The sequence below is a fragment of the Myotis yumanensis genome, unplaced genomic scaffold, assembly GCF_028538775.1.
Source record: "Myotis yumanensis isolate MYYU_CA2020_CCGP unplaced genomic scaffold, mMyoYum1.0.hap1 SCAF_8, whole genome shotgun sequence".
NCBI lineage: Eukaryota > Metazoa > Chordata > Mammalia > Chiroptera > Vespertilionidae > Myotis > Myotis yumanensis.
The window spans coordinates 45,875,235-45,900,035 of NW_027223759.1; the positions used below are offsets into that span (position 1 = coordinate 45,875,235).

At 37.9% G+C, this 24,801-nt stretch overlaps 1 protein-coding gene across 2 annotated transcripts in view; it reads left to right on the plus strand.

Annotated features, from left to right (window-relative positions):
* The window catches only part of TLK1 (tousled like kinase 1), a 159,879-nt gene that overhangs the window by 44,670 nt on the left and 90,408 nt on the right, over nucleotides 1-24,801 (plus strand). For both annotated transcript variants that reach the window (XM_070422775.1, XM_070422776.1), the window contains exon 2: nucleotides 12,673-12,791. In XM_070422775.1, the coding sequence (XP_070278876.1) occupies nucleotides 12,673-12,791 (119 nt within the window). The remainder of the gene's footprint in view (nucleotides 1-12,672; nucleotides 12,792-24,801) is intronic.

A 24,801-nucleotide genomic window follows, 5' to 3' on the forward strand; every position in this document is an offset into this window, starting at 1 on the left:
CAACGAAAATAATTTTATGGTTGGGGGTCACCACAACATGAGGAACTGTATTAAAGGGTCGCGGCATTAGGAAGGTTGAGAACCACTGCCATAAAATATTAAAAATTTTGAAATGTGTTTGCTATGAAAGGAGTCAGCACACTACCTATTTTTGCATGCTTAAAAAAATTGAAAGAAGAATAATACTTTGTGACATGTGAAATTCAAATTTTAATGCTTATAAGTAAAGTTTTATTGGAACACAGCTGCTTTTGCATTATAATGACAGAGCTGAGTAGTTGTGACAGAAACCCTATATGGCATTCTCATCACTTCGTACTGCTTTTAGTTCACTACAAATTTCATTGCTGCTGTTAAAACTTGATAGTGTTTTGAGTGATGTGTGTATTGCCTGTCTGCAGTATTTCTTTCTTTATTTTATACCAATGCATATTCATTATGTCAAAACAAGAAAAGAAAAAAATGGACTCTGAACGACATGCTTTTAAGGCATAGGGGAGTATTATTTTGTTATTGAATTACATAAGCAAAACATTGTCCTTATTATGCAGTGATACTGTAGCTGTGATAGAATACTTTATAAGTTGACATTACTTCATTAAGCATACACCCCGTATTTTCAACTCTCAATTTTCTTAAAGTAACAGTCCATTTAAAAAGGCAAATCTCATCAGAGCATAAGTTCTTCATAAAAATAAACATAGAAAATGAGGCTGTCATCAAAATAAGTTTCTGAGTGGCTCATTTGTTAGCCAAGCAAGGAAAGCCATTTAGTGAATTAATTAAAATCTGTTGATTGCAACAACAAAAAATATGTCCAGAGAAAATAAACTTGTTTTAGACTATTAACTTTCTTTTAATAGTTTATTAATTTTTAGAGAGAGGGGAAGAGATTGAGAGAGGTGGGGGAAAACAACTGTGTGAGAGTGCAACATCAATTGGCTGCCTCCTGTACACCCCCCACTGGCATGTGCCCTGACTGGTAACTGAACTGGCAACCTCCTGGTCCCGGGGATGACACCCAACCAACTGAACCACACGCGCAGGGCTAGACTGTTAACTTTTTAAATCATTTAATCAAGAAACATTGATTTAAGAGTTGAGGATATTTGAAATCCATTAAAAAAACAAGACAAGTGATATAGAGTGATTTTCCTTGGCTCTTGATGAGTTGAAAGATGTTATTGATACTACTCAGTTATTGTTTATTGAAGGTGTCAGTACTTGTGAATAGTCTGTGTAGAACAACTACAGGTGAGAATATTTTCAAGGTTGAGAAAACACTAAGTACTAACTGAAGTGGAATCTGCCTAAGATGTACATACTACAACGATGGTAAAAATACGTGTGGAACAGAAAAAGGCTTATTTGGACAAATTCACAAAGCTTGTTAAAAGGAGATGTTCAAAGCCTGTGGTTATTCATTGTATTATTCTTCAGCACATACTTTGCAGGAAATACTTGAATTTATCATGTTATTGAATCAGTATTGTCAGTGGTGACTTTCATTGGCTCTCATGGACTTAACTAATATCAGCTCCATGAATTTTTGTTAGAAGCTGAATATCCTGTCTGGCTTAGCAGGTAAAATATTATTGCAATTATTTGAGCTAAGTGCTGAGGTTGAAATTTTTCTTAACAGAGAAGATGGACCCCAACCACTATTATCAAATATGAATTGGCTTTGGAACTTTTATCTGTAGGTTGGAAAATGTTTTATATGAATTTAACGTAAAATTACATGGCAGAATAGTGCTTACATGCAAAATTTAGCTGCAGTAAAGTAATTTTAGTGGCAACTGATGTTTGAATCACAAGTGACATCAAGCTGCTTTACACATTTCTCATGCTGTCAAAGTGAGATCTTCATTACCCCATGAATTTTCATGAATATATTTTTTCAGCCTCTACAGTTCCAGCATCATTTTTCCAGCATTGAAACATGCAAATGCAACAAGTTTCCATATTTCAAAATCCATTTAATAGTGCACTTGGGGAACTTCTATCTAACTTTCGATTGGAAGTGATTAATCTGCAATGTAATGATATATTGAAAGACAAATATCAAAAGAATCTAATAGACTTCTATAACTGCCTTTGAAGTAATGAATATGCTTAATTAAAATCATGTGCTTGTGGACTGATAGAGTATTTGACAGTACCTATCTGTCAGAAAAGACATTTTCAAAGATAAATACATAAAGTCTGATCAGTATTAACAAAGATGAGCATGTGCAATAGATTTTGATGACAGGAAGCTTTAATTGAAACGTTACCCCCCCCCCCCCCAATTTCATTCTTTTAATTAGTAGACTTACATATTACAAAATACTAGAGGCCTAATGCACGAAATTTCCTCTAAGAGTAGGCCTTCGCAGCCGCGGCTGCCTGGATCCCTCCCTCACGGCCGCTGGCAGCTGTCTCGATCCCGGGCCTACAGCCCTGGCTTCGTCCCGGAAGGATGTCCAGTTGGATGTCCAGTCTAATTAGCATATTATGCTTTTATTATTATGGATTATACTCAGCTATTACTATATCTTGAATTTTTTTATTAAAAAGCTTTTCTCTTGTTATAATAGCATCTATGTGATTTTTGCCTATTGCCTGGAAAGACTAAAATACTTATGATCTGGCCCTTTACAGAAAAAATTTGTGGACTCCTATAGCAGTGCTTCTCTAACATGAATGCACAAAGTAATTACATGAGGATGTGGTTAAAATGCAGATTCTGATTGATAGGCCTGAGGTGGGACCCAGGATTTTGTATTCCTTATAAGCATCTGAGGTGATAACAGATGGGACTACATTTAGAGAAGCAGACTTTAGTATATTCAAGGTTAGATTTTTAGATAGGTACACTAATACTTGTTAAGCATCTATTATGTGCCAGAGGTTATACTAGGGGCTCTTGCATATATTGCCTCTTTAAAATGTCATAAAAACTTGTTAGAAGGTATTAAGGACTATAGTGAGATTGGAAACCCTAGTAAGAGTTTTCAGTTAGAAACATTGTGTTTTTTTTTCTTTTTTTGTTTTTTTGCCTTGGATCTCATGGGGGAGGAGGAAGTCCTAGAGGAAGCTATACATCTAAGAAAAAAATGATGGGAAACAAAATACTACATTATGAGCTGATCCAGGTCAAAGTAGGGACTGATGAGATGTCCTCATCTTCTCTACTAAATTTCTTGGCCATCAATCGATTACCAAGCTAAGGAGTAGACATAGTATATAGCAATATAGCACATACTAGTATATATTTTGCAAACATTGTTTTCCTAGTCTCTTGTTTGCGTTTTCATTTTTATAACCATGTCTTTTGAACTAGCAAAGTTAAAATTTTTATGAAGTCCAATTTAAGAATGTGGTAAAATATACATAATATAAAATTTACCATGTTAACTAATTTTAGGTGTATGGTTCAGTTGTACTACCATTACCAACATCTATCTCCAGAACTTCTGTCTTTCCCAACTGAAACGCTATATCCATTAAACACTAACTTTCCATTCCACCATTACCCTCAGTCTCTGTCAGCCATCATTGTACTTTTAGTTTCTGTGAATTGGAGTACTCTAGGAACCTCATATAAGTGGAATCAGACAGTACTTATTTGTCCTTTTGTGCCTGGCTTACTTCACTTAGACTACTATCTTCAAAGTTCATCTGTGTTGCAGCCTGTGTGGAAATTTCCTTCATTTTGAAACACTGACTAATATTCCATTTTGTGTATATACCACATTTTATCTATTTATTTATTCATTGTGAACAAAGTTGCTTTCACCCTTTTGGCTATTGTGAATAATGCGGCTATCAACATGAGATGTACAAATATCAGTTCTGCTCCTTGCTTTCACTTCTACTAGATTTATACTCAGAAGTGGACTTTCTAAATCATATGGTAATTCTACGTTTTATTTTTTGAGGCGATGCCATACAGTTTTTCACGTAACTGCACCAGTTTACATTCCAGCAGTGCACAAGGGTTCAAATTTCTCCAAATCCTAGCTAACACACTTTTTTTTTTCTTTTTATAATAGCCATCCTAATGGTTGTAAAGTGGTATCTCATTGTAGTTCTGATTTGCATTTCCCTAATGATTAATGATATTGAGCCTTTTATGTGTTCATTGGTCAGTTGCATATCTTTTTTGGAGAAATGTCTGTTTAAGTCCTTTGCCCATTTTAAAATTGGGTTTTAGTTTTCTTGTTGAGTTGTAGGATTTCTTTATACATTCTGCGTATCAGTCCTTTATGAGATATTTGATTTGCAGATATCTTCACCCATCCTTTGAGCTGCTTTTTTACTTTCTTGGTGGTGTCATTGGATGCACAGAAGTTTCTAATTTTTATGAAGTCCAACTTACCTATTTTTTCTTTTATTGCCTGTGCTTTTGGTTTCAAAATCCAAGAAATCATTGACAAATCCTGTTACATTAAGGTTTTCCCCTATGTTTTCTTCTAAGAGTTGTGTCTTATGTTTAGTTTTGTGTCTTGTGCTTAAATATTTTATCCATTTTGAGTTAATTTTATTTATCTGTTGTTGTTAATTCTCACCTGAGGGTATTTTTCCATTGATTTTTAGACAGAGTAGAAGGGAGGGGGAGAGACACACAGAAACATCCATGTGAAAGAGACATATTGATTGGTTGCCTCCTGCACACAACCAACCAGGGCTGGGAATCGAGCCTGCAACCAAGGTACATGCCCTTGATGGGAATCAAATTTGATACCCTTCAGTCTTCGGGCCAATACTCTATTCACTGAGCCATACCAGCCAGAGCTTCAGTTAATTTTTATATATGGTATTTTTTTTTTTTATCTTTATTGTTCAGATTATTACATTTGTTCCTCTTTTTTCCCCCCATAACTCCCCTCCTTCCAGCTCCCACCCCACCCTCCACCCTCACTCCCCACCCACTGTGTTCATCCATAGGTGCATGATTTTTGTCCAGTCACTTCCCGCATCTCCCACACCCCTTTTCCCCTAAGAATAGTCAGTCCATTCCCTTTCTATGTCCCTGATTCATTATAATCACCAGTTCATTCTGTACATCAGGTTATTTATTCACTTGATTCTTAGATTCATTTGTTGATAGATGCATGTTTGTTGTTCATAATTTGTATCTTTACCTTTTTCTTCTTCTTCCTCTTCTTAAAGGATACCTTTCAGCATTTCATATAATACTGGTTTGGCGGTGATGAACTCCTTTAGCTTTTCCTTATCTGTGAAGCTCTTTATCTGACCTTCAGTTCTGAATGATAGCTTTGCTGGATAAAGTAATCTTGGTTATAGGTTCTTGGTATTCAGCACTTTGAATATTTCTTGCCATTCCCTTCTGGCCTGCAAAGTTTCTGTTGAGAAATCAGCTGACAGTCGTACGGGTATTCCCTTGTAGGTAATTGAGCCTCTTTCTCTTGCTGCTTTTAAGATTTTCTCTTTGTCTTTTGCTCTTGGCATTTTAATGATGATGTGTCTTGGTGTGGTCCTCTTTGGATTCCTTTTGTTTGGGGTTCTCTGCGCTTCTTGGACCTGTAAGTCCATTTCTTTCTCCAGGTGGGGGAAGTTTTCTGCCATTATTTCTTGAAATAGGTTTTCAATATCTTGCTGTCTCTCATCTTCTGGCACTCCGATAATTCTGATATTAGACCGCTTAAAGCTGTCCCAGAGGCTCCTTACACTATCTTCACACTTTCGGATTCTTTTTTCATTTTGCTTTTCCAATTGGGTGTTTTTTGTCGAATCTTTGTTTTGATTCTTGTGCTCCTCTGGTCTGCTATTGGGTATAATATTCTTTATTTCAGTCCGTGTATGCTTACTTTCTAATTTCTTTATCGTAGCATCGAGGGTCTCATTAGTTTTCGTGAGGCTCTGCACAAATTTATGGCAAGCCCTCAAAATTGCGATTCTTAGCTCCATATCTTCCATTTCTGTCATGTTTTTTTGTCTCCGCATCTTATATTCTTTCTTGGTGCCCCCCCTTGTGGTCTCTGTGCGCAGTCTTGTTCTAGCCAAGCCTTAATTGTTGTAGTTAACACTAGAGGGATTTGACCTCCAGGCCGACTGGCTGTAGGAATCAGCTGTGGGAAACGTCTGTCTTCTGGGGAGGCGTTATTCCAGCCCTTGCCTGAGGCGATCGGCAAATGGTTGTGCGCAGGGCCTGGGCGGGGCGGGCTCAACAGGCCGGGGGGAGGGAGCAGCTATGGCCGCTCTCAGTCCGTCCCCAGGGGCTCTGCCTCTCGGTCCCAACAACCGCTGCAAACCTCGGAGGGGCCGTAGCCAGACAGTCCCGCTTCTCCTGTTTGAGTCTGGGTCCCTAGAGACTCGCCCGGATCTGTAGCCCAGAGTCTGAGACTCCCTCCTGATTGAAAACGACAACCACGCCCTCAGCCGCCAGCCCGCTTTGCGCGCGCACCCTCACCACCGTACCTTTAAATTTTCCACACTGCGCCTCCGCTGAGCGTCGGAATGCTGTTGTTTTTGCTTCTAGTTGAAGAGACTCTCCTCAGCCAGCCTTCCCGTGGTTCTGGTTGATGTCCGCTCCGACTTTTAGTTGTATTTTTGAAGTGGTTGTCCACGGCGGCAGTCTCCGGTGTTTACCTACGCCGCCATCTTCCGCCCAGCCTCTATATATGGTATTAAGATAAGGGTCCAACTTAATATTTTTGTAAGTGGATATCCAGTTTTCCCAACAAAATTTTGTTGACTGTCCTTTCCCCATTGAATGGTCTTTGCGCACTTGTTGAAAATCATTTGATCATATATGTGAGGGTTTATTTCTGGGCTTTCTATTTTATTCCTTTGGTTTATATGTCTGTCTGTAGACCAGTAACATATACTTGTTACTATTTTTGACCTGACAGAGCCACCAAGACTATTTATTGGTGTAGTAGAATTTTGCTTATTGGTTTTTGTTTGTTTTGTTTCTTAATGAATGATGGTAATAAAATAGGAAAAATACATTGGGGGAAATCCTTAACCTCATACCATATACAAATATTAATTTAGGATGAATCGTGGACCTCAACAGAAAAACAAAACTTATAAAGGTGCTATTTTTTTACTTTAGGGCATGCAAAATTTTCTTAGGATAGAAAAATAATAATCAAAATAGAAAAATTAGATAATCTTTATTTCACCAAAATGAAACACTTCTGCTCATCAAAACAGCATAAAGAAAATGGAAAAATAGATTTTAGGGGCAAATAGCCCAAGAACACACCAAGTACACTAAGGTCCTCTAGCGCCTTCAGGGGAGGTGATTTCCGAGGCAAGTTTGTTTCTTCTGCACCTGAAGGGCTTTCTTTAGCTGCGGTTTTGCATATATTTGTTCAGGACTTGCTGTTTCTGAAGGGCAGGCATTGTTTCTTCATTCAAGACTTTTGGAAGTTGGGCAAGATGGCGGCGTAGGTAAACACCGGAGACCGCTGCCGCAAACAACCATTTCAAAAATACAACTAAAAGACTGAACGGACATCACCCAGAACCACAGGAAGGCTGGCTGAAGAGAGACTCTACAACTAGAAGGAAAGAGAACAGCAAATCGAGGCTCAGAGGCGGCGCAGTGTGGAAAATACAAAGGTACCGAGGTGCGCGCGCAAAGCGGGCTGGTGGCTGAGGGTGCGGTTGTCGTTTTCTGTCGGGAGTGAGTCTCAGACTCTGGGCTCCAGATCCGGGCGAGTATCTAGGGACCCAGACTCAAATGGGAGAAGCGGGATTATCCGGCATCAGTTGGGACCTGAGGGCAGCTTTCTCTCCGAGGTTTGCAGCGGCTGCCGGGGTTCTGAGAAGCAGAGCCTCTGGGAACGGGACTGAGCATGGCCATAACTGCTCCCTCTGCCCGCCCTGTTGATCCCGCCCTGCCCAAAACCTGCGCACAGCCATTTGCCGATCGCCTCAGGCAAAGGCTGGATTAGCGCCTCCCCAGAAGACAGACGTTTTCCACACAGCTGATTCCTATAGCCAGTCGGCCTGGGGGTCAAATCCCTCTAGTGTTAACTACAACAATTAAGGCTTGGCTAGAACAAGACTGCGCACAGAGACCACAAGGGGGTGCACCAAGAAAGCATAAAAGATGCGGAGACAAAAAAACATGACAGAAATGGAGGATATGGAGCTAAGAATCGCAATTTTGAGGGCTTGCCATAAATTTGTGCAGAGCCTCACGAAAACTAATGAGACCCTCGATGCTACGATAAAGAAATTAGAAAGTAAGCATACACGGACTGAAATAAAGAATATTATACCCAATAGCAGACCAGAGGAGTACAATAATCAAACCAAAGATTCGACAAAAAACACCCAATTGGAAAAGCAAAATGAAAAAAGAATCCGAAAGTGTGAAGATAGTGTAAGGAGCCTCTGGGACAGCTTTAAGCGGTCTAATATCAGAGTCATTGGAGTGCCAGAAGATGAGAGACAGCAAGATATTGAAAACCTATTTCAAGAAATAATGGCAGAAAACTTCCCCCACCTGGTGAAAGAAATGGACTTACAGGTCCAAGAAGCGCAGAGAACCCCAAACAAAAGGAATCCAAAGAGGACCACACCAAGACACATCATCATTAAAATGCCAAGAGCAAAAGACAAAGAGAAAATCTTAAAAGCAGCAAGAGAAAGAGACTCAATTACCTACAAGGGAATACCCATACGACTGTCAGCTGATTTCTCAACAGAAACTTTGCAGGCCAGAAGGGAATGGCAAGAAATATTCAAAGTGCTGAATACCAAGAACCTACAACCAAGATTACTTTATCCAGCAAAGCTATCATTCAGAATTGAAGGTCAGATAAAGAGCTTCACAGATAAGGAAAAGCTAAAGGAGTTCATCACCGCCAAACCAGTATTATATGAAATGCTGAAAGGTATCCTTTAAGAAGAGGAAGAAGAAGAAAAAGGTAAAGATACAAATTATGAACAACAAACATGCATCTATCAACAAATGAATCTAAGAATCAAGTGAATAAATAACCTGATGTACAGAATGAACTGGTGATTATAATAGAATCAGGGACATAGAAAGGGAATAGACTGACTATTCTTGGGGGAAAAAGGGGTGTGGGAGATGCGGGAAGTGACTGGACAAAAATCATGCACCTATGGATGAACACAGTGGGTGGGGAGTGAGGGTGGAGGGTGGGGTGGGAGCTGGAAGGAGGGGAGTTATGGGGGGAAAAAAGAGGAACAAATGTAATAATCTGAACAATAAAGATTTAATTTAAAAAAATAAAAATAAAAAATAAATAAAAAATAAAGAAAATGGAAAAATATTAGAGACTTAGAGAAATTGTTTTTCTATCTACTTATCATCTATTAATGATCTGACAATAACTTATAACTAGAATACATAAATAATTCCCACATATAAATAATAATCTAATAAAAAATTGGGCAGAGGACTTGACAGTGTTCTTAACAACATCAACAGTAAAGTTATATACAAATTGCCAGTAAGCTCATGAAAAGGTGCTAATGTCATTAGTAATCAAGGAAATGCAAATCAAAGTCAAAGCTGAGTAGCACTTTACACTGCTATAATAAAGATTTTTAAAAGTCAACATCAAATATTGGTAATTACGCAGGAGTGTAAAATAGTACAACCACTTTGGAGACTTTAGCAGTTTCTTAAATAGTTCATATGCAACATCCTCATAATCCATCCTACTCATCGGTATTAAAATGAAGCATTTGTTTACAAAAGTAATTGTGCAAGAATATTTATAGCGACTATATAATTATTTTTTAAATGTAATTTGATGTTTTCAAAATAATCCTGTAGCAAGGTAGAATTGATAGTAAAATCTCTGAGTTGTAAGCTTTTTGAGGCCAGTCTATCTTTTACTGCTTTATTTCCAGTGCCAACCTTAAGACTTGACTAACTTGTCATATACTAGGTGTTTCATTTGAGAATCATCAGTTTGAAATGTGAGGGGATATGAAAAGAGAGCAGACAGCCCTGAATTGGCCCTTGGTAGTATTCATAGCTAACAGAGAACAAGCAGAGAAGCAGAAAAAAGACATGGTTGAATTCTGAAAACTAGAATGTGTCTTTTAAAAACCAAGGATTGAGAGGTGTTTTTTTATCACATCACCCCCCCCCCCCCCCCGAAAGGAATAGTAAACAATTTTTTATATAATAGCAGGGTAAGAAAAAAGTGGGAGCATTGGTGGTATGTGAGAGTACTTTGTCAGAAGTATGCTTATAATAGAAATTAGATTCCAGAGACCTAAGGTGGTTATAGTTATAAATCACCAACTTAAGGAAAGAATTATATTAATAGCATAGAATTCAAGAGAAAGTAGTTTTGTTTTGTTTTGTTTTGTTTTATTGATTTTTTACATAGAGGAAGGGAGTGGGATAGAGAGTTAGAAACATCAATGAGAGAGAAACATCGATCAGCTGCCTCCTGCACACTCCCTACTGGGGATGTGCCTGCAACCAAGGTACATGCCCTTGACCAGAATTGAACCTGGGACCTTTGAGTCCGCAGGCTGACGCTCTATCCACTGAGCCAAACCGGTTAGGGCTGTTTTTTAAATATATATATTCTTTTTTATTTCAGAGAGGAAGGGAGGGGGGAAAGAAAGAAATACCAGTGATGACAAAGGATCTAAATAGACACCTTTCAAAAGAGGACATTCAGAAAGCCAAGAGACATATGAAAACATGCTCACAGTCACTAATCATTTGAGAGATGCAAATCAAAACAACAATGAGGTACCATCTCACACCTGTCAGACTGGCTATCATCAACAAATCAACAAACGACAAGTGCTGGAGAGGATGTGGAGAAAAAGGAACACTTGTGCACTGCTGGTGGGAATGCCGACTGGTGCAGCCACTATGGAAGACAGTATGGAGTTTCCTCAAAAAACTGGAAATGGAACTCCCATTTGACCCTGTGATCCCACTTCTAGGAATATATCCCAAGAAACCAGAAACACCAATCAGAGAGGATATGTGCACCCATATGTTCATAGCAGCACAATTCACCATAGCTAAGATTTGGAAACAGCCTAAGTGCCCATCAGTAGATGAATGGATTAGAAAACTTGGTACATCTACACAATGGAATGCTATGCTGCTGTAAAAAAGAAGGAACTCTTACCATTTGCAACAGCATGGATGGAACTGGAGAGCATTATGCTAAGTGAAATAAGCCAGTCACTGAAGGAAAAATACCACATGATCTCACTCATTCATGGATAATAAAGACCATTACAAACTTTTGAACAATAATAGATACAGAGGCAGAGCTGCCTCAAACAGATTGTCAAACTGCAGCGGGAAGGCTGGGGAGGGTTGGGGGCAGGAGGGAGGGGGGTAAGAGATCAACCGAAGGACTTGTATGCATGTATATAAGCATAACTAATGGACATAAGACACTGGGGGGTAAGGGAGGCCAGGGGATTGTCAAGGGCTCGGGGGGGGGGGCACATATGTAATACTTTTAGCAATAAAAAAAAAAAAAGAAATATCAGTGATGAGAGAAAATCATTGATCAGCTACCTCCTGCACACCCCCTACTAGAAATTGTGCCAGCAACCCGAGCATGTGCCCTGCCTGGAATTGAACAGTGACCTCCTGGTTCATAGGTCAGCACCCAACCACTGAGCCACACTGGCAGCGCAAGAAAGTGTTTTTTTAAAAAAAGACATGTAAATGAAGGCCTAAGGAGGCAAAGAGGGAAAAGGTGCACAAGATGGGATTCAGACACATGCAAGATCTCTTGGGTATCTAGAAGGAATGGGGTCAAAAGCAAAAAATGAAGGCTTGAAGCTTTTTAAAGGCAGATTACCCGTTTGAGATGGAAAAAGAAGTACACAGGGAAGACATTCAGATACAGGAAAGCAAATAAATGTGGAAGCATGGTCATTATCCATCTAGTTCTCTGCCCAAATGAAGAAGAAAGGAATGAAGGGAACTTTAAATAAGGTTTATAAGAATAATTCTTAATCTTTAGGAGAGGATTGTCAGGGTGTGTGGAAGGACTCCAGTATCATTTGAAAATGTTCCACATGTGATTCTGGATTCGGGTAATAATACCCTTCTTGCTCCCTTTGAGAAGCACTCATGTCAGCAGAGAATTAGCAAGCATGGATAAAAGAGTTTTTTAAGAGTTTAATTGAACTTTAGGTAAAATTTGTGGTGCTTTAGTCTGCATAGTAGCAATTATATGAGGGTGTTAATTCCTCCCCTTCGTTCTCAAGGTGCTTGTTTAATAACAGATATTACCTTACTGATCTGTTTATGTGTGTGTTTTTTATCTACCTGATAGAAACAGAAAACATTCAAAACTATCAACTATACAAAAACTTCATGAAATCAATTTAATAGCTCACAACCAGTGTTTTTCTTTTTTAATAGACTGGAATAGACTAGAAAATATTGATGTGCACTGTTTGCAGTAAGAAGTATTTGTGGAATTTTTTAATATGTATGTATGTATCTGAGTTAGGTGGAAAATATATTTCTTAATGTGGATTGCAATTAGAACTGTTCAGAATCCACTGTAGGTTGTTTTGATAAATGAGAGTGGACATTATAAAGTCTCTTTCATCTCTTTGTAGAATTCATTAAGTTTAGTGACATATCAACTAAACACATATATGTATTTTGTGTTTATATTTAAAGATATATGTATATATTGTGTGTGTACTTTATTTTCTTATTAGGTGTAATGGATGAGCTTCATAGTCTGGATCCAAGAAGGCAAGAATTATTGGAAGCTAGATTTACAGGAGTTGCAACTGGGAGCACCGGGAGCACTGGGAGTTGCAGTGTTGGAGCTAAAGTGAGTGAAATTATAATCTGTATTTGACATTCTTTCCTTGTATTAAATGGTCTAAAATATATTTTATGCTTAACAGAAAAATATCCTATATAATAAAAGGCTAATATGCAAATTGTCCCCCTCAGGAGTTTGACCAACTGGGAGGTCGACCACTCAATATGATGTGTGCTGACCACCAGAGGGTGGTGTGGAACGAAGGAAGGCCCCGATTGGCCCTGATTGCCGGCCACGCCTAGGGGCCCTACCCATGCATGAATTTTGTGCACCAGGCCTCTAGTTCCTTACTATAATTTTTATAATGTATAGAAAAAAATTCAGTGTTTATGAACCATATTTCTTATATAGCATATGTATCATTTCAAGGGCATTATGATATAATCCAGCATATTAGGTTTCAGTGGTGAAAAGGAGTATCTTTCTCCTGTTACATAATTTTTACCTTTCTTATTCTCTGTTTCTCTCTTGTCCCTTTTATGCATATTCCTATCTGTACATTAATCCACTGCTTCTGACTACAGCAAAAAACTCAATAGTGTATCTTTTTCTTTTTCACTGATAGACATTAGGTTGTCTTCAACTCCCCACTGCCTCACACTGCAGTGAATTTCTTGTACTTGTTCTCTTTTGGAGCTTTGTGAGTAGTTTTTTAGGGTATATTCCCAAGAGCAGAACTGCTAGAACATAGGGTATGTGTAGACTTAGGTGGAGTAAATAGTACAAGACTACTATTCAGAACAGTTGTACAAAACCAGTTTGCACTTTCAGCAGAGTGGAGTGCATGAGTGTTTTTATATCCCCACATCTCATATTCACCGGCATCATCCAGGTTCATCATTTTTGGTAGTCTTATAGGTATGAAATAATGTCTCATTGCTTTCCTTATATCACCAGTTATTTTGAGCATTTTATTCTATTTAAAATAAATTTTATTTTCATTCTTTGGATGATCTCTAAGAAAGAATAAAAGTCTTGAAATAGCAATCTTTACAAATAGTTAGAACTGCTTGACAAAGAAGCTTGAAAACTAAAATTGGGTCTAGTGAATCCTGATGGTATTCTAAAAGTTAAATACTTCTTCCCCAACCCTGCTCCACAAAGATATTCTACAGTTTCTTCTATTTCTTTTATAGTTTTACTGTCATATTTGCTCTTTAGACCATTTGGCCTCACCTTTTATATAATGTTGATAGGGATCCAGTTTTATTTTTTTCCATGTAGTGAACCAGTTTTTATCAGTAACTAAAGGCCCAGTGCATGAAATTTGTGCACGGATGCAGTCCCTAGGCCTGGCTGGCGATCAAAGTGTGAGCGTCTGGCGTGGAAGGGCAGGCAGCCCTGCCCCCTGCTGCCGCCACTGATCGCCATCTGCAGGGCGTTCGATGGGGGCTGGGGCCCCCGTCACCGCCTCTAGTCGCGTCTCTGTGGCAATTGGCAGGGTGATTGGGCTCCCATTTGCACCCTCCTTGGCCTGGCACCACCCACTCACCTGCTCTACCATCCTGCTGCGGTCCTGCTCTTGTCAGGGCCCATCCGGGTTGGCAGCGCCTCCACTGCCGCCCGCTGCCAGCACCGTGTTGCTGACACCCACCATGTTCTGCACCACCCCTTGTGGTCAGTGCATGTCATAGTGAGCGGTCGAACTCCTGGTCGAACAGTTTGCATATTAGGCTTTTTTTATATAGGATGCTTCTTAAATCATTTGTATTTTTCCACTGATTTGTGATGCCAACTTTATCATATATTAAGTTGCCATATATATATACCGATCTGTCTCTGAAATTTCTCTTATGTTCCAGTGCTCTGTCTGTTTTCTAGTACCAGTATCACATTACACACACACACACACACACACACACACACACACACGCACAATCTTCTTTTGTAAAGTTGATTTAGTTATTATGGACCTTCATTTCTTCATAAAATTGAGCATCTCTTCATTTGCTTGTTAGCATTTAGGGATTCTTTTTCTATAATAGCTTACTTGTATCTTTTTCCTTAAATGATTTAAATGAAATTTTTATCTTGGATGCATTGAATTTATAGATTAATTTGGGGAATACTGAATTTTTATAAGTTTAGCTTGTCCCATTTAAGTACATGAAATGTCTCCACATTTATTGTTTCTTTAGTGTAGTTCTTAGGAATTTTTGGCTAGTTTTGTGGAATTTCTGTCTAATTCCTGAATACTTTAAAGTTTTTGTGACTGAAGTATTTATTATTATATTTTGTAATTAGTTATTGCTTATCAAGAGGCTTTTGATTTTTATAGGTTGGTCTTTTTTTTTTTTTTTTTTTTTTTTTTTTGTATGTAACAGTCTTGCTGTTGTTTTTTCGAAAAATAAATAAATAAATAATGTTCCAAAAATGAGTTTTATTTCTTACACCACAGTATATTTATTCCTTGTAGTGGTCATCAACTTCAGTACTTTGTCTTGTTCAAGAAAAATATAATGTTTCTCCATTAACTGTAATGTTTGCTATAGGTTTTGTGTCTATTACCATGCCTAAATTAAAGGAGAGCTTTTCTATTCCTGGTTAGTTAAGAGGTTTGTTTGTTTGTGTTTGTTTAAAAATCATAAATATTGTTGAACTATATGAGGGCCTTTTTTTGTTCTTGGTTGAAAGACGTAAAATTTTTCTCCTTTTATTATGTGAATTATATTGTTAGATTTTTTAAAAATGTTGAGCCTGTTTGCATTTTTAGGATAAACCCTTCTAGGTTATGATACACTATTTTCAAAAATATATTTATTGGACTTAATGCATGATTAACTATTTTATTTAGGACTAGAGGCCCAGTGCACAAGATTCGTGCACTGGTGGGGGAGGGGGTCCCCCTCAGCCTGACCTGCACCCTCTTGCAGTCCGGGACCCCTCGCTCCTTACTGCCTGCTTGCTCGCTGCTCCTTACTGCTCGGCTCATTGCTCCTTAGTGCTGCCTCAGAGGCGGGAGAAGCTCTCTCCACCACCGCTCTGTTTGCCATCCGTGAGCTCGGCTTCTGGCTAGGCAGCGCTCCCCCTGTGGGAGTGCACTGATAACCAGGGGGCAGCTCCTGCATTGAGCATCATAGCGACCTGTTGTTCCGCTGTTTGGTATATTTGCATATTAGGCTTTTATTATATAGGATTTTTGTATGTATGCTTACAGAAGAAATAGATGTACAGACCTGAAGAGTTCAGTGAGTTTTGACAAATGTGTATACTTGAAGTAATCCACATCCCTCTCAAGATACAGAACATTGTCATTATCTTACCTTATCTGTTTTATAAATCAGTATCACACTAGCCCCATAAAATGAACTGCTTCCCCTTTCACTATTTTCATTTTTTTTTAACATCCTTATATGATAGGAAATATACAGTGGACGATGGGAGGCATTTACCTGTAAAATTATCTTGGCCTGGGATTTGTTGGGAGTGGAGGTCTTTTACTACCATTTAAAATTTTAAATACTATTTAGTTTACATACTAACCCATTTCATGTAAGCTTTTAAACCTATTAGTGTATAGTTATAATACTTTTTTTTTAAACCTCCTTTGTTAATTCCTTTCTGTTTATTTTTTCATACTCCTTCTTGTATACATTCTTGTCAGAGCTCTGACTAATCTAATGACTCTTTCAAAGAAACAGATTTTGGTTTTAATCTGTTTCACCTGTTTTTTTCCACATTGCTTTTTGTCTTCATAGTTGTTACTTTGGGTTTTTCCTCTGTGGCTCTTCTTTCAGCAACTGGGTTAAATACATTAGCTTATTTACTTACATAGAGACATAATTTATAACAAATACATTTTAAGCGTTCAGTTATGAGATCCTCCCATGTTTTTTATTAAAGTATAATTTACATGTAGTAAAATTAATCCTTTTTATTACATAATTCTGCTATAAGTTTTGACAAATATATACAATTGTATAACCCCACCACAAGAATATTTATAGCAACCTTATTCATAACAAGCAAAATTTGAAAACATCCAAATATCACTCTACAAATAGAGAACAAACTGGTATATCCATACAACAACAAAAAAGAATGATCTACTCAACGGCAACAACACAAATAAACCTCAATATGTAAGTCTTTTTGTGGCTATATATTTTCATTTCTCTTGACAGAATACTTAGGCGTGGAGTAGGGTAGGAGTATGTTTTAATGTCGATTAGAAACAGATTTTTTCCAAAGTATTTGTAAAGTTTTTTACTGTGATCAACAGTACATATAAGAATTTTAATTGTTCCACATCCTTACCAACATTCAGTGCTATGATTCTCATTTCAGCCATTCTAGTGGGTGTGAAGTAATATCAGCTCAGTTATATTATTTAGATTTATATATTTCCTTTTTAAAATTTATTTTTATTGTTGAAACTATTACAGATGTCCCCCTTTTTCCCACTCCACTGACCCCCTTCGCCTCCCTAGGCCTTCCCCACACTATTGTCTGTCTGTCCATGGGCTGTGCATACATGCATGTAAGTTCATTAGTTAATCTCTTCCTGCTCTTCCCCCCTCCCCCTCTGAAATATGTCAGTCTGTTGCTTGCTTCAATGTCTCTGGATCTTTTTTGTTCATCATTTTATTTTGTTCATTAGATTCTACATATAAGTGAGATCATGTGACACTTGTCTTTTTCTGACTGGCTTATCTCACTTAGCATAATACTCTCCAGGTCCTCTCCATGCTATCTCAAAGGATAAAAGATCTTTTCTTACAGCTGCGTAGTATTCCACTGTGTAAATTGAATTTTTAGATTTATATATTTCATAATTTTCTTTTTAACACAAGCGTTATTTTATGTGGGATATTTTGAGCTATTCATTTTTTATGGATTTCTAATTTGCACTACATTTAAAAAATACATAGTTTGTGTGATGTCAATCCCTGAAAGATACCTTGTTTTATAAACAGTTCATATCTAATATCTTTTAATTCTCTTTGTTCAGACCTTAGATATTTTCCTATATTCTCAGCTTGGTCTGTCTTTTTCTGAGAGAAGTGTATTAAAATCTTTAGCTGTGATTATCGATTTATGTAGTTTTACTTCATGTATTTTAAGGCTATATATTTTTTACATGCATATATCTACTTATTGTGTTGTTTTCATGACTACCATTTTTTCAAATTTCAAGATTACATTCTTAGCTTTCTTTTGATATATTTTTGTCTTGGGTATTTGTTTTTCTATTTTATTTTTACTTTCTTTTTTTTAAGTGTGTTTCTTGTAGACAACATGTCTTTTTGAGTGAAGATGAGCTTTTTACCTCCTAAAGGGTGCGTTTGTCCATTACATTTATTATAATGTTATTTTTTAACTTAGTTTTGCCATTGTTTAATGCCTTTTATTTATACTTTTATTCCCTTCACTCCTTGCTTTCCATTGGATAAATGGAGTTTTTTCTGATGTTTTAAAGATACTTATTTTCTGTTTTTAGTATTATGATGACACGCTATACTCATTAACGTATTCCTTTTTTCTCAAAAACTGGTATGTATTCCTCCAGGGGTTTTTTCCCTCTTACCCCTTTCTTTACAATGTTTTATTTTGAAAAAAATTTATCTTCCAAAAGTATGTTACCACAGTAAATGAGAATCTAGGCTGTTGACAAGAAACATTACCCCAAAATGACAGAGATTGGAAATAACTGGAAAGAAAATATTTCAGGTAATCATAAAGAAAAAGAAAGTGGAATTAAATATAAATTTTAGATCAGTTTCTCCCCAACTCAGAATCTTCCAAAGACTTCCCATGATATTTAAAATAAAAATAAATGTCTTCATCGTGTCCTAACAAGACGTTCTGATCTAGTTCTAGACTAACTTCCCTATTTAATAACTGTCTCACGTCTGCACCCACACTGGTTTATTTGCCTGTTGCCTCCAACACACTTCTTCCTCACTTAATTAAAATTTCTGTTCAAATGTCACCTCTTCAGAGAGGCTTTCTCTAACCACTCTACATAAAATGATACCTGTATCACACTATCCTTTGCTCCACTTAATTTTTTAAAAATTACTGTTGGTTCCTTACATAATGCTAAATATTTATGTTTGTTTATGGTCTGTTTCCCTTCTAGTAATGTAAGTCCCATGAGCATTGGACTTAAGCCTTTTTTTCACAGCTATACCCCAGCATCGTCAACATTACTAATGCCCTCAATACTAGTAAATATTTTTGAATGCATGAATGAATATCAAAACATTTCTCAAAACCAAAAGCCTAAATGATACAAAGATTTTTTTAAGGACTAAGAATTCACAGAGAAGATATGACAGTTATAAACTTCTATATGTCAAACAGTCCTAAAAACACATTGTGAATTTATTAAAGTACAGTTAGAATGAGGGGTTTTGATATACTTCTCTTAGATTTTGACTGTTTAAATATGTGTAAAAGATCAAGGCTATCCAGTTTGCACAATATAATTTATAAGCTTGATTTGATAGAAATACATACATACACAATAGTCATTTCTCTTTATTCAAGGATTCTGTAATTGCAAATTTGCTAAAATTTATGTGTAACCTTAAAATCAGTTCTCCCATTGGTTTTGCTGGTCACTCAAGGGCCTGTACATGTGGAAAGTGGTGAAAGTTTTTACTTGAGGCTGAACAAAGTGACATTCTGCCTACGTGTTTCAGCGCCCATGTTCTTTTCGCAGTTTACTTAGTGCCATGTTTTTCACATTTTTGTGCCTATTGGTAGTTTTGCTGTTCAGAATAGCCCTAAGGGTAGTAATGCTGTACTGCTGTCTAGTGTTCTAAGCACAAACTGTGAAGTGCCTGAGGGAGAGAATACGAGATGATAAGCTTCATTTGGGCACGAGTTATAGTGAATTGACACTATGTATTAAAAAAGTGTCTTTAGCCCAGCCTTGGTGGCTCAGTAGTTCAGCATCAACCTATGAAACAGGAGGCCACGGTTTGATTCCCCGTCAGTGCACATGCTCTGTTGTGGGCTCGATCCCCAGTGGGGCACATGCAGGAGGCAGCAGATCAGTGATTCTCTCTCAACATTGGTGTTTCTAGCTCTCCCTCTCTCTTCCTCTCTGAAATCAATAAAATAAAAAAAATTTTAAGGTATCTTTAAACAACGCACTTCTATATAAAACAAGGTATATATTGATTGGTTGAGGAAAATATTGAAGAAACTTACAGGAACCTAACAGTGTTTTTTCCCTAGTGGTGATGATTCTGCATTTGCTAATTCATTGTTCATAGCTTATAACAAAAACTGGAGAGAGAACTTTTATTCCATCATATGCTCCTTCTTTAATCTTACCCTAAGCCGATCCTTGTGTTATGAGTTTGTGGCTCTGTTGTAGGATTACTGATAGGAAGTAAAGGTAAATATTATAAATTGTACTAATGTAAAGTTATTGTGTAGCTGTCATGTTGAGAGAAGGAGCTAAATGTAAAGATTTATTTTCTTGTTTTACATAATGAGTCACACACATTTTAAAGTGAAAGAAAAATGTACACAAGTATATTATTTAAATTTAAGGTAGTGATTTGAAAAAAATACATAAATGCATATAACAGGAGGAAGGGGAAGCTGATACCAATGAAACTAAATTCTTCATCTGTCATGGTAAGGTCAATGAAGGACTTATTGAACTGTAGTACATGGAGTGGAATACTCTGCACCTGTTTGAAAGAAAGGAAGTTGCAAAGGAAAAAGGAATGAAGATCTATGTGTAGATTTGGAAATTTCTTCAAGATATAGTAAGAGAAAAGAAGGCAGTGCAGGACAGTCTACATAACATTATGTTTTGCTTAAGAAGGGAGGAACCAAAGAATGTATATTTAATTTGCTAGTGTAGACAATAGAGCCTCTTGAAAGGTAAGAAACAAACAGGAAGTAATCGCCTGTTTACATTGCCTATTCAAAAATTTAATTAACAATTTTTTTAAAGTAGTTACCTCTTAATAGTGGGACTGATGTGGGAGGGAGAAATTTATATTTCTGTAATGAAATTTTTTCCATGTGCCTGTGTGTTGCTTTTATATTTTAACTAGAGGCCCGGTGCATGGATTCGTGCACTGGAGAGGTCCCTCGGCCTGGCCTGCGGGGATTGGACCGAAACCGGCTCTCCAATATCCCCCAAAGGGTCCCAGATTGCGAGGCCCCTCCTGCAGGCCCAGCCTCCAGGACCTGGACGCCCACAGGCTCTCTCCTCCCACCTTTCTGGGTCAGGGGTGTGGTGAAGCAGATTTGGGGCTGACAGTGCCCCAGCAGCAACCTAACCCAGGCTGATTCTGCGATTTCATAATTGGGTCACAAAAGGTACTAACTATAAAGGAAAATATTTGATAAATGTAACTACATTTAAATGACACCAATATATGAGTGAAAAGGTAAGTCTTAGAGGATTTATACCCTGAATGTGTAAAAAATTCCTACAAATCAAGAAAGAAGAGACACATAATCCATGGTCAGAGTTTCAAAAGCCACATTGCTCTACCAGGCCTGTAATGAAAATTAGTAGATCCATGTTCCATTCTTCCAGCCCTGCAATCATTCTTCACAGAGGCAGTTCTTCTCACCATCTAGCCTTTTATTATATTACATATCTTTTGTGTTATCTCTCTGTATTTCTAAATGAGATTATTATAGGTCTTTGTCTTTTTCATTTTTAGATTTATATTGACTTCCTATAGAAATACACTTCCCTGACCTTATCTTAATTTATATATATTTCAATTTTTGGTTTGATCATTATTTCATTGTATATATTATTACTAGAGGCTCGATGCATGAAATTTGTGCAAGGGTAGGCCTTCGCAGCCTCCCACCCCCAGTTCCCCGTCCCAGCGATCGGGGCGTGCTGGCCACGGGGAGGGACCAGAAGGTTGGCCAACAGGCCCCATCAGCAATTGGGGCAGCTCCTGCGTTGAGCACCTCCCCCTGGTAGTCAGTGCATGGCATAGCAACCAATCATTCTGTCATAACAGTCGCTTGCTTAGGCTTTTAGTTTCAGGTGTACAACATAATGATTCCATACTTATATATATTTCAAAATGATCACCATAAGTCTAGTAAACTTCTGTTACCATCCATAGTTAAAATTGTTTTTTCTTAATAACAATAACTTTTAAAATTTACTATCTCATGAACTTTCAAATGTGCAGTGCAGTATTATTAACTATAGTCACCATGCCTGTACGTTATAACTGGATGTTTATATCCTTTGACCCCTTTCCCATCCCCCACGTGCTAACTCTGGCAACCACCAGTTTATTCTCTGTATCTATGAGCTCAGTTTTGTTTTTGGTTTTAGATTCTACATATAAGTGCAGTCTTTTTGTCTTGCTCTATCTCAGTGGTTCTCAACCTGTGGGTCGCAACCCCTTTGGGGGTCGAACGACCCTTTCACAGGGGTTGCCTAAGACCATCAAAAAACACATATATAATTACATACTGTTTTTGTGATTAATCACTATGCTTTAATTATGTTCAATTTGTAACAATGAAATTGGGGGTCACCACAACATGAGGAATTGTATTAACCCTTTGCAGTCCAATTTTATTTTTGGAATTCGAACAGTCTGGTCCAAATTAATTGACGGGATTGAATGTTGAACCGGTTTGCGGTGTCGACCTCAGCCTTGACGTTGGACCTGCTCCTAGCGCCTGGTCTGTCGAGTCAGCCTCCACGTTGGACCGAAAAGGGTTAAAGGGTCGCGGCATTAGGAAGGTTGAGAACCACTGCTCTATCTGATGTATTTCACTGAGCATAATGCTCTCAAGGTACATTCATGTTGTCACAGATGACAAGATTTTCTTCTTTTCAATGTCTGAATAACATTCCATTGTGTGTATACATATATACACCACATCATATTTTCTCTATCCATTCATGGGTACAGATTGCTTTCATGTCTTGGTTATTGTAAATAATGAATACAGGGGTGCACATATCTTTTCAAGCTAGTGTTTTTGTTTTCTTTGGATAAATACCCAGGAGTGAAATTGCTGGATCATGTGGTAGTCCTAGTTTTAATTTTTTGAGGAACTCCGTACTGCTTTTCATAGTAGCTGCCCTAATTTATAATCCCACTAACAGTGCACAAATGTTTCCTTTTCTCTAATCCTTGTCAGTACTTATTATTTCTTGTTGTTGTTGTTGTTATTATTTCTTGTTGTTGTTGTTGTTGTTGTGTGTGTGTGTGTGTGTTAGCCACTCTGACAGGTACGAAGCGATATCTCACTGTTGTCTTTGGTTTTAAGTAGTTTGCCTGTGATGTTACCTAGTATGGAACTTTCTTTTACATAAACCCTAGTGGTAACTACACCAAAAAAAACTAGAATTGAGACACACGACAAAAAAGGAGGAAACAAAGGAAAAAAGTCATAGAATACCACCAAACTAAAATAACAGAAAAGGAACAATGAAAACACAGAGCTACGAGAAACAAAAGGTAAAATGGCTATAGGAAATCCTCATCTATCTAATAATAGAGGAATATGCAAATTAGCCAGGATGCTGTAACATCACAACTGAACAGCAGGGACCTGAGGCTGCATGATGCCTGGCCGGGGCCATTGACCTCAGGCAGTGCCCCCCACCCTGGCTCTGGACCAGGAGACCTCAGGTTATGACCCCTGCCCGGCGGGGCTTGAAGGGGAACCTCAGGCCACGCCACTGGCGCCGGTCCAGGGCACCTGAGGGTGCACCCCCCACTGGCAGGGCTTGACAGGGTACCTGAGGCTGCACCCCCTGCCTGGAGGGGCTTGACAGGTGGGGCCAGCCCGGTCTGGGTCTCCTGCATTTTTGAAGCATGTACAGGTGGTGGGTGAGGATGACTCTAGGTCCCACGGGGCGGGGCGCCCCAGACTCTGACAGGAGGGAGATTTAAATATACATTTTACTAATTTTCTTTCATCTCTGACACTTCTATTGTAGAGAAAGGGCAAGTAGCAACATTAAAATATTTCCTCTAATTCCCTTTTAATGTGCACGAATATATCAATAATTACCCTACATGTAAATGGGCTGAACTCACACACAAAAAAAGCAGGGTAGTGATTGGATGAAAAACAAAACCCAGTCTGGCAGGTATACCTCAGTGGTTGAGTGTTGACCAAAAATCTTACTACAGGAGAAGGTCACAGTTCAGTTCCCAGTCAGGGCATATGCTCAGGTTGCTGGCTCAATCCCCAGTGTGGGGCATGCACGAGGCAGCTGATTGATGATTCTCTCTCACCATTGATGTTTCCCTCTCTCTCTCTCCCTCTCCCTTTTTCTTTTAAATAAATTTTTTTTTTAAAAGTTAACAAGAGATAGAATTGGATACTTCATAATAGTAATAATAATACATCAAGACGATGTAACACTTATCAGCATTAAAATATATAAAGCAACTACTAACAGAACTAAAGGGAGAAATTAAGAGAAACACAATTATAGTGGGGGACCTAAATACCCCATTGACAGATATAGCTAGATCATTCAAACAGAAAATCAGTAAGGCCTTAAATGACACATTAGACCAAATGGATATAATCAGCATTTACAGAGCCTTTCATCCCAGAGCATCAGATTATATATTATTTTCTAGTGCACATGGACCCTTCTAAGGATAGACCATATGTTGGGACACAGAACTAGCCTCAACAAATTTAAGAAGAGTGATATCCTACTATATTCTCCAACTACAATTATTTGAAATTGGAAATTATCTGCAAAAAATAAAGCAGGAAAAACAGAGGCTCATTAAATGACGGGGTCAAAGAAGTTTTAAAAATGTCAAAAGATAAAGAGAGAAATGAGAATGACAGTATGACATCAAAACTTTTGGGATGCAGCAAAAGTGCTAATAAGATGGAAGTTTATATCATTACAGGCCTATCTCAAGAAACAAGAAATATCTCAAATAGACAACCTAATGTTTCAACTAAAAGAACTAGAAGAACAACAAATGAGACCCCAGTCAGTAGAAGGAAGGAATTATTAAAGTTAGAGCAGAATTAAACAAAATACAGGGTGTCCAAAAAAAAAAATGTATGC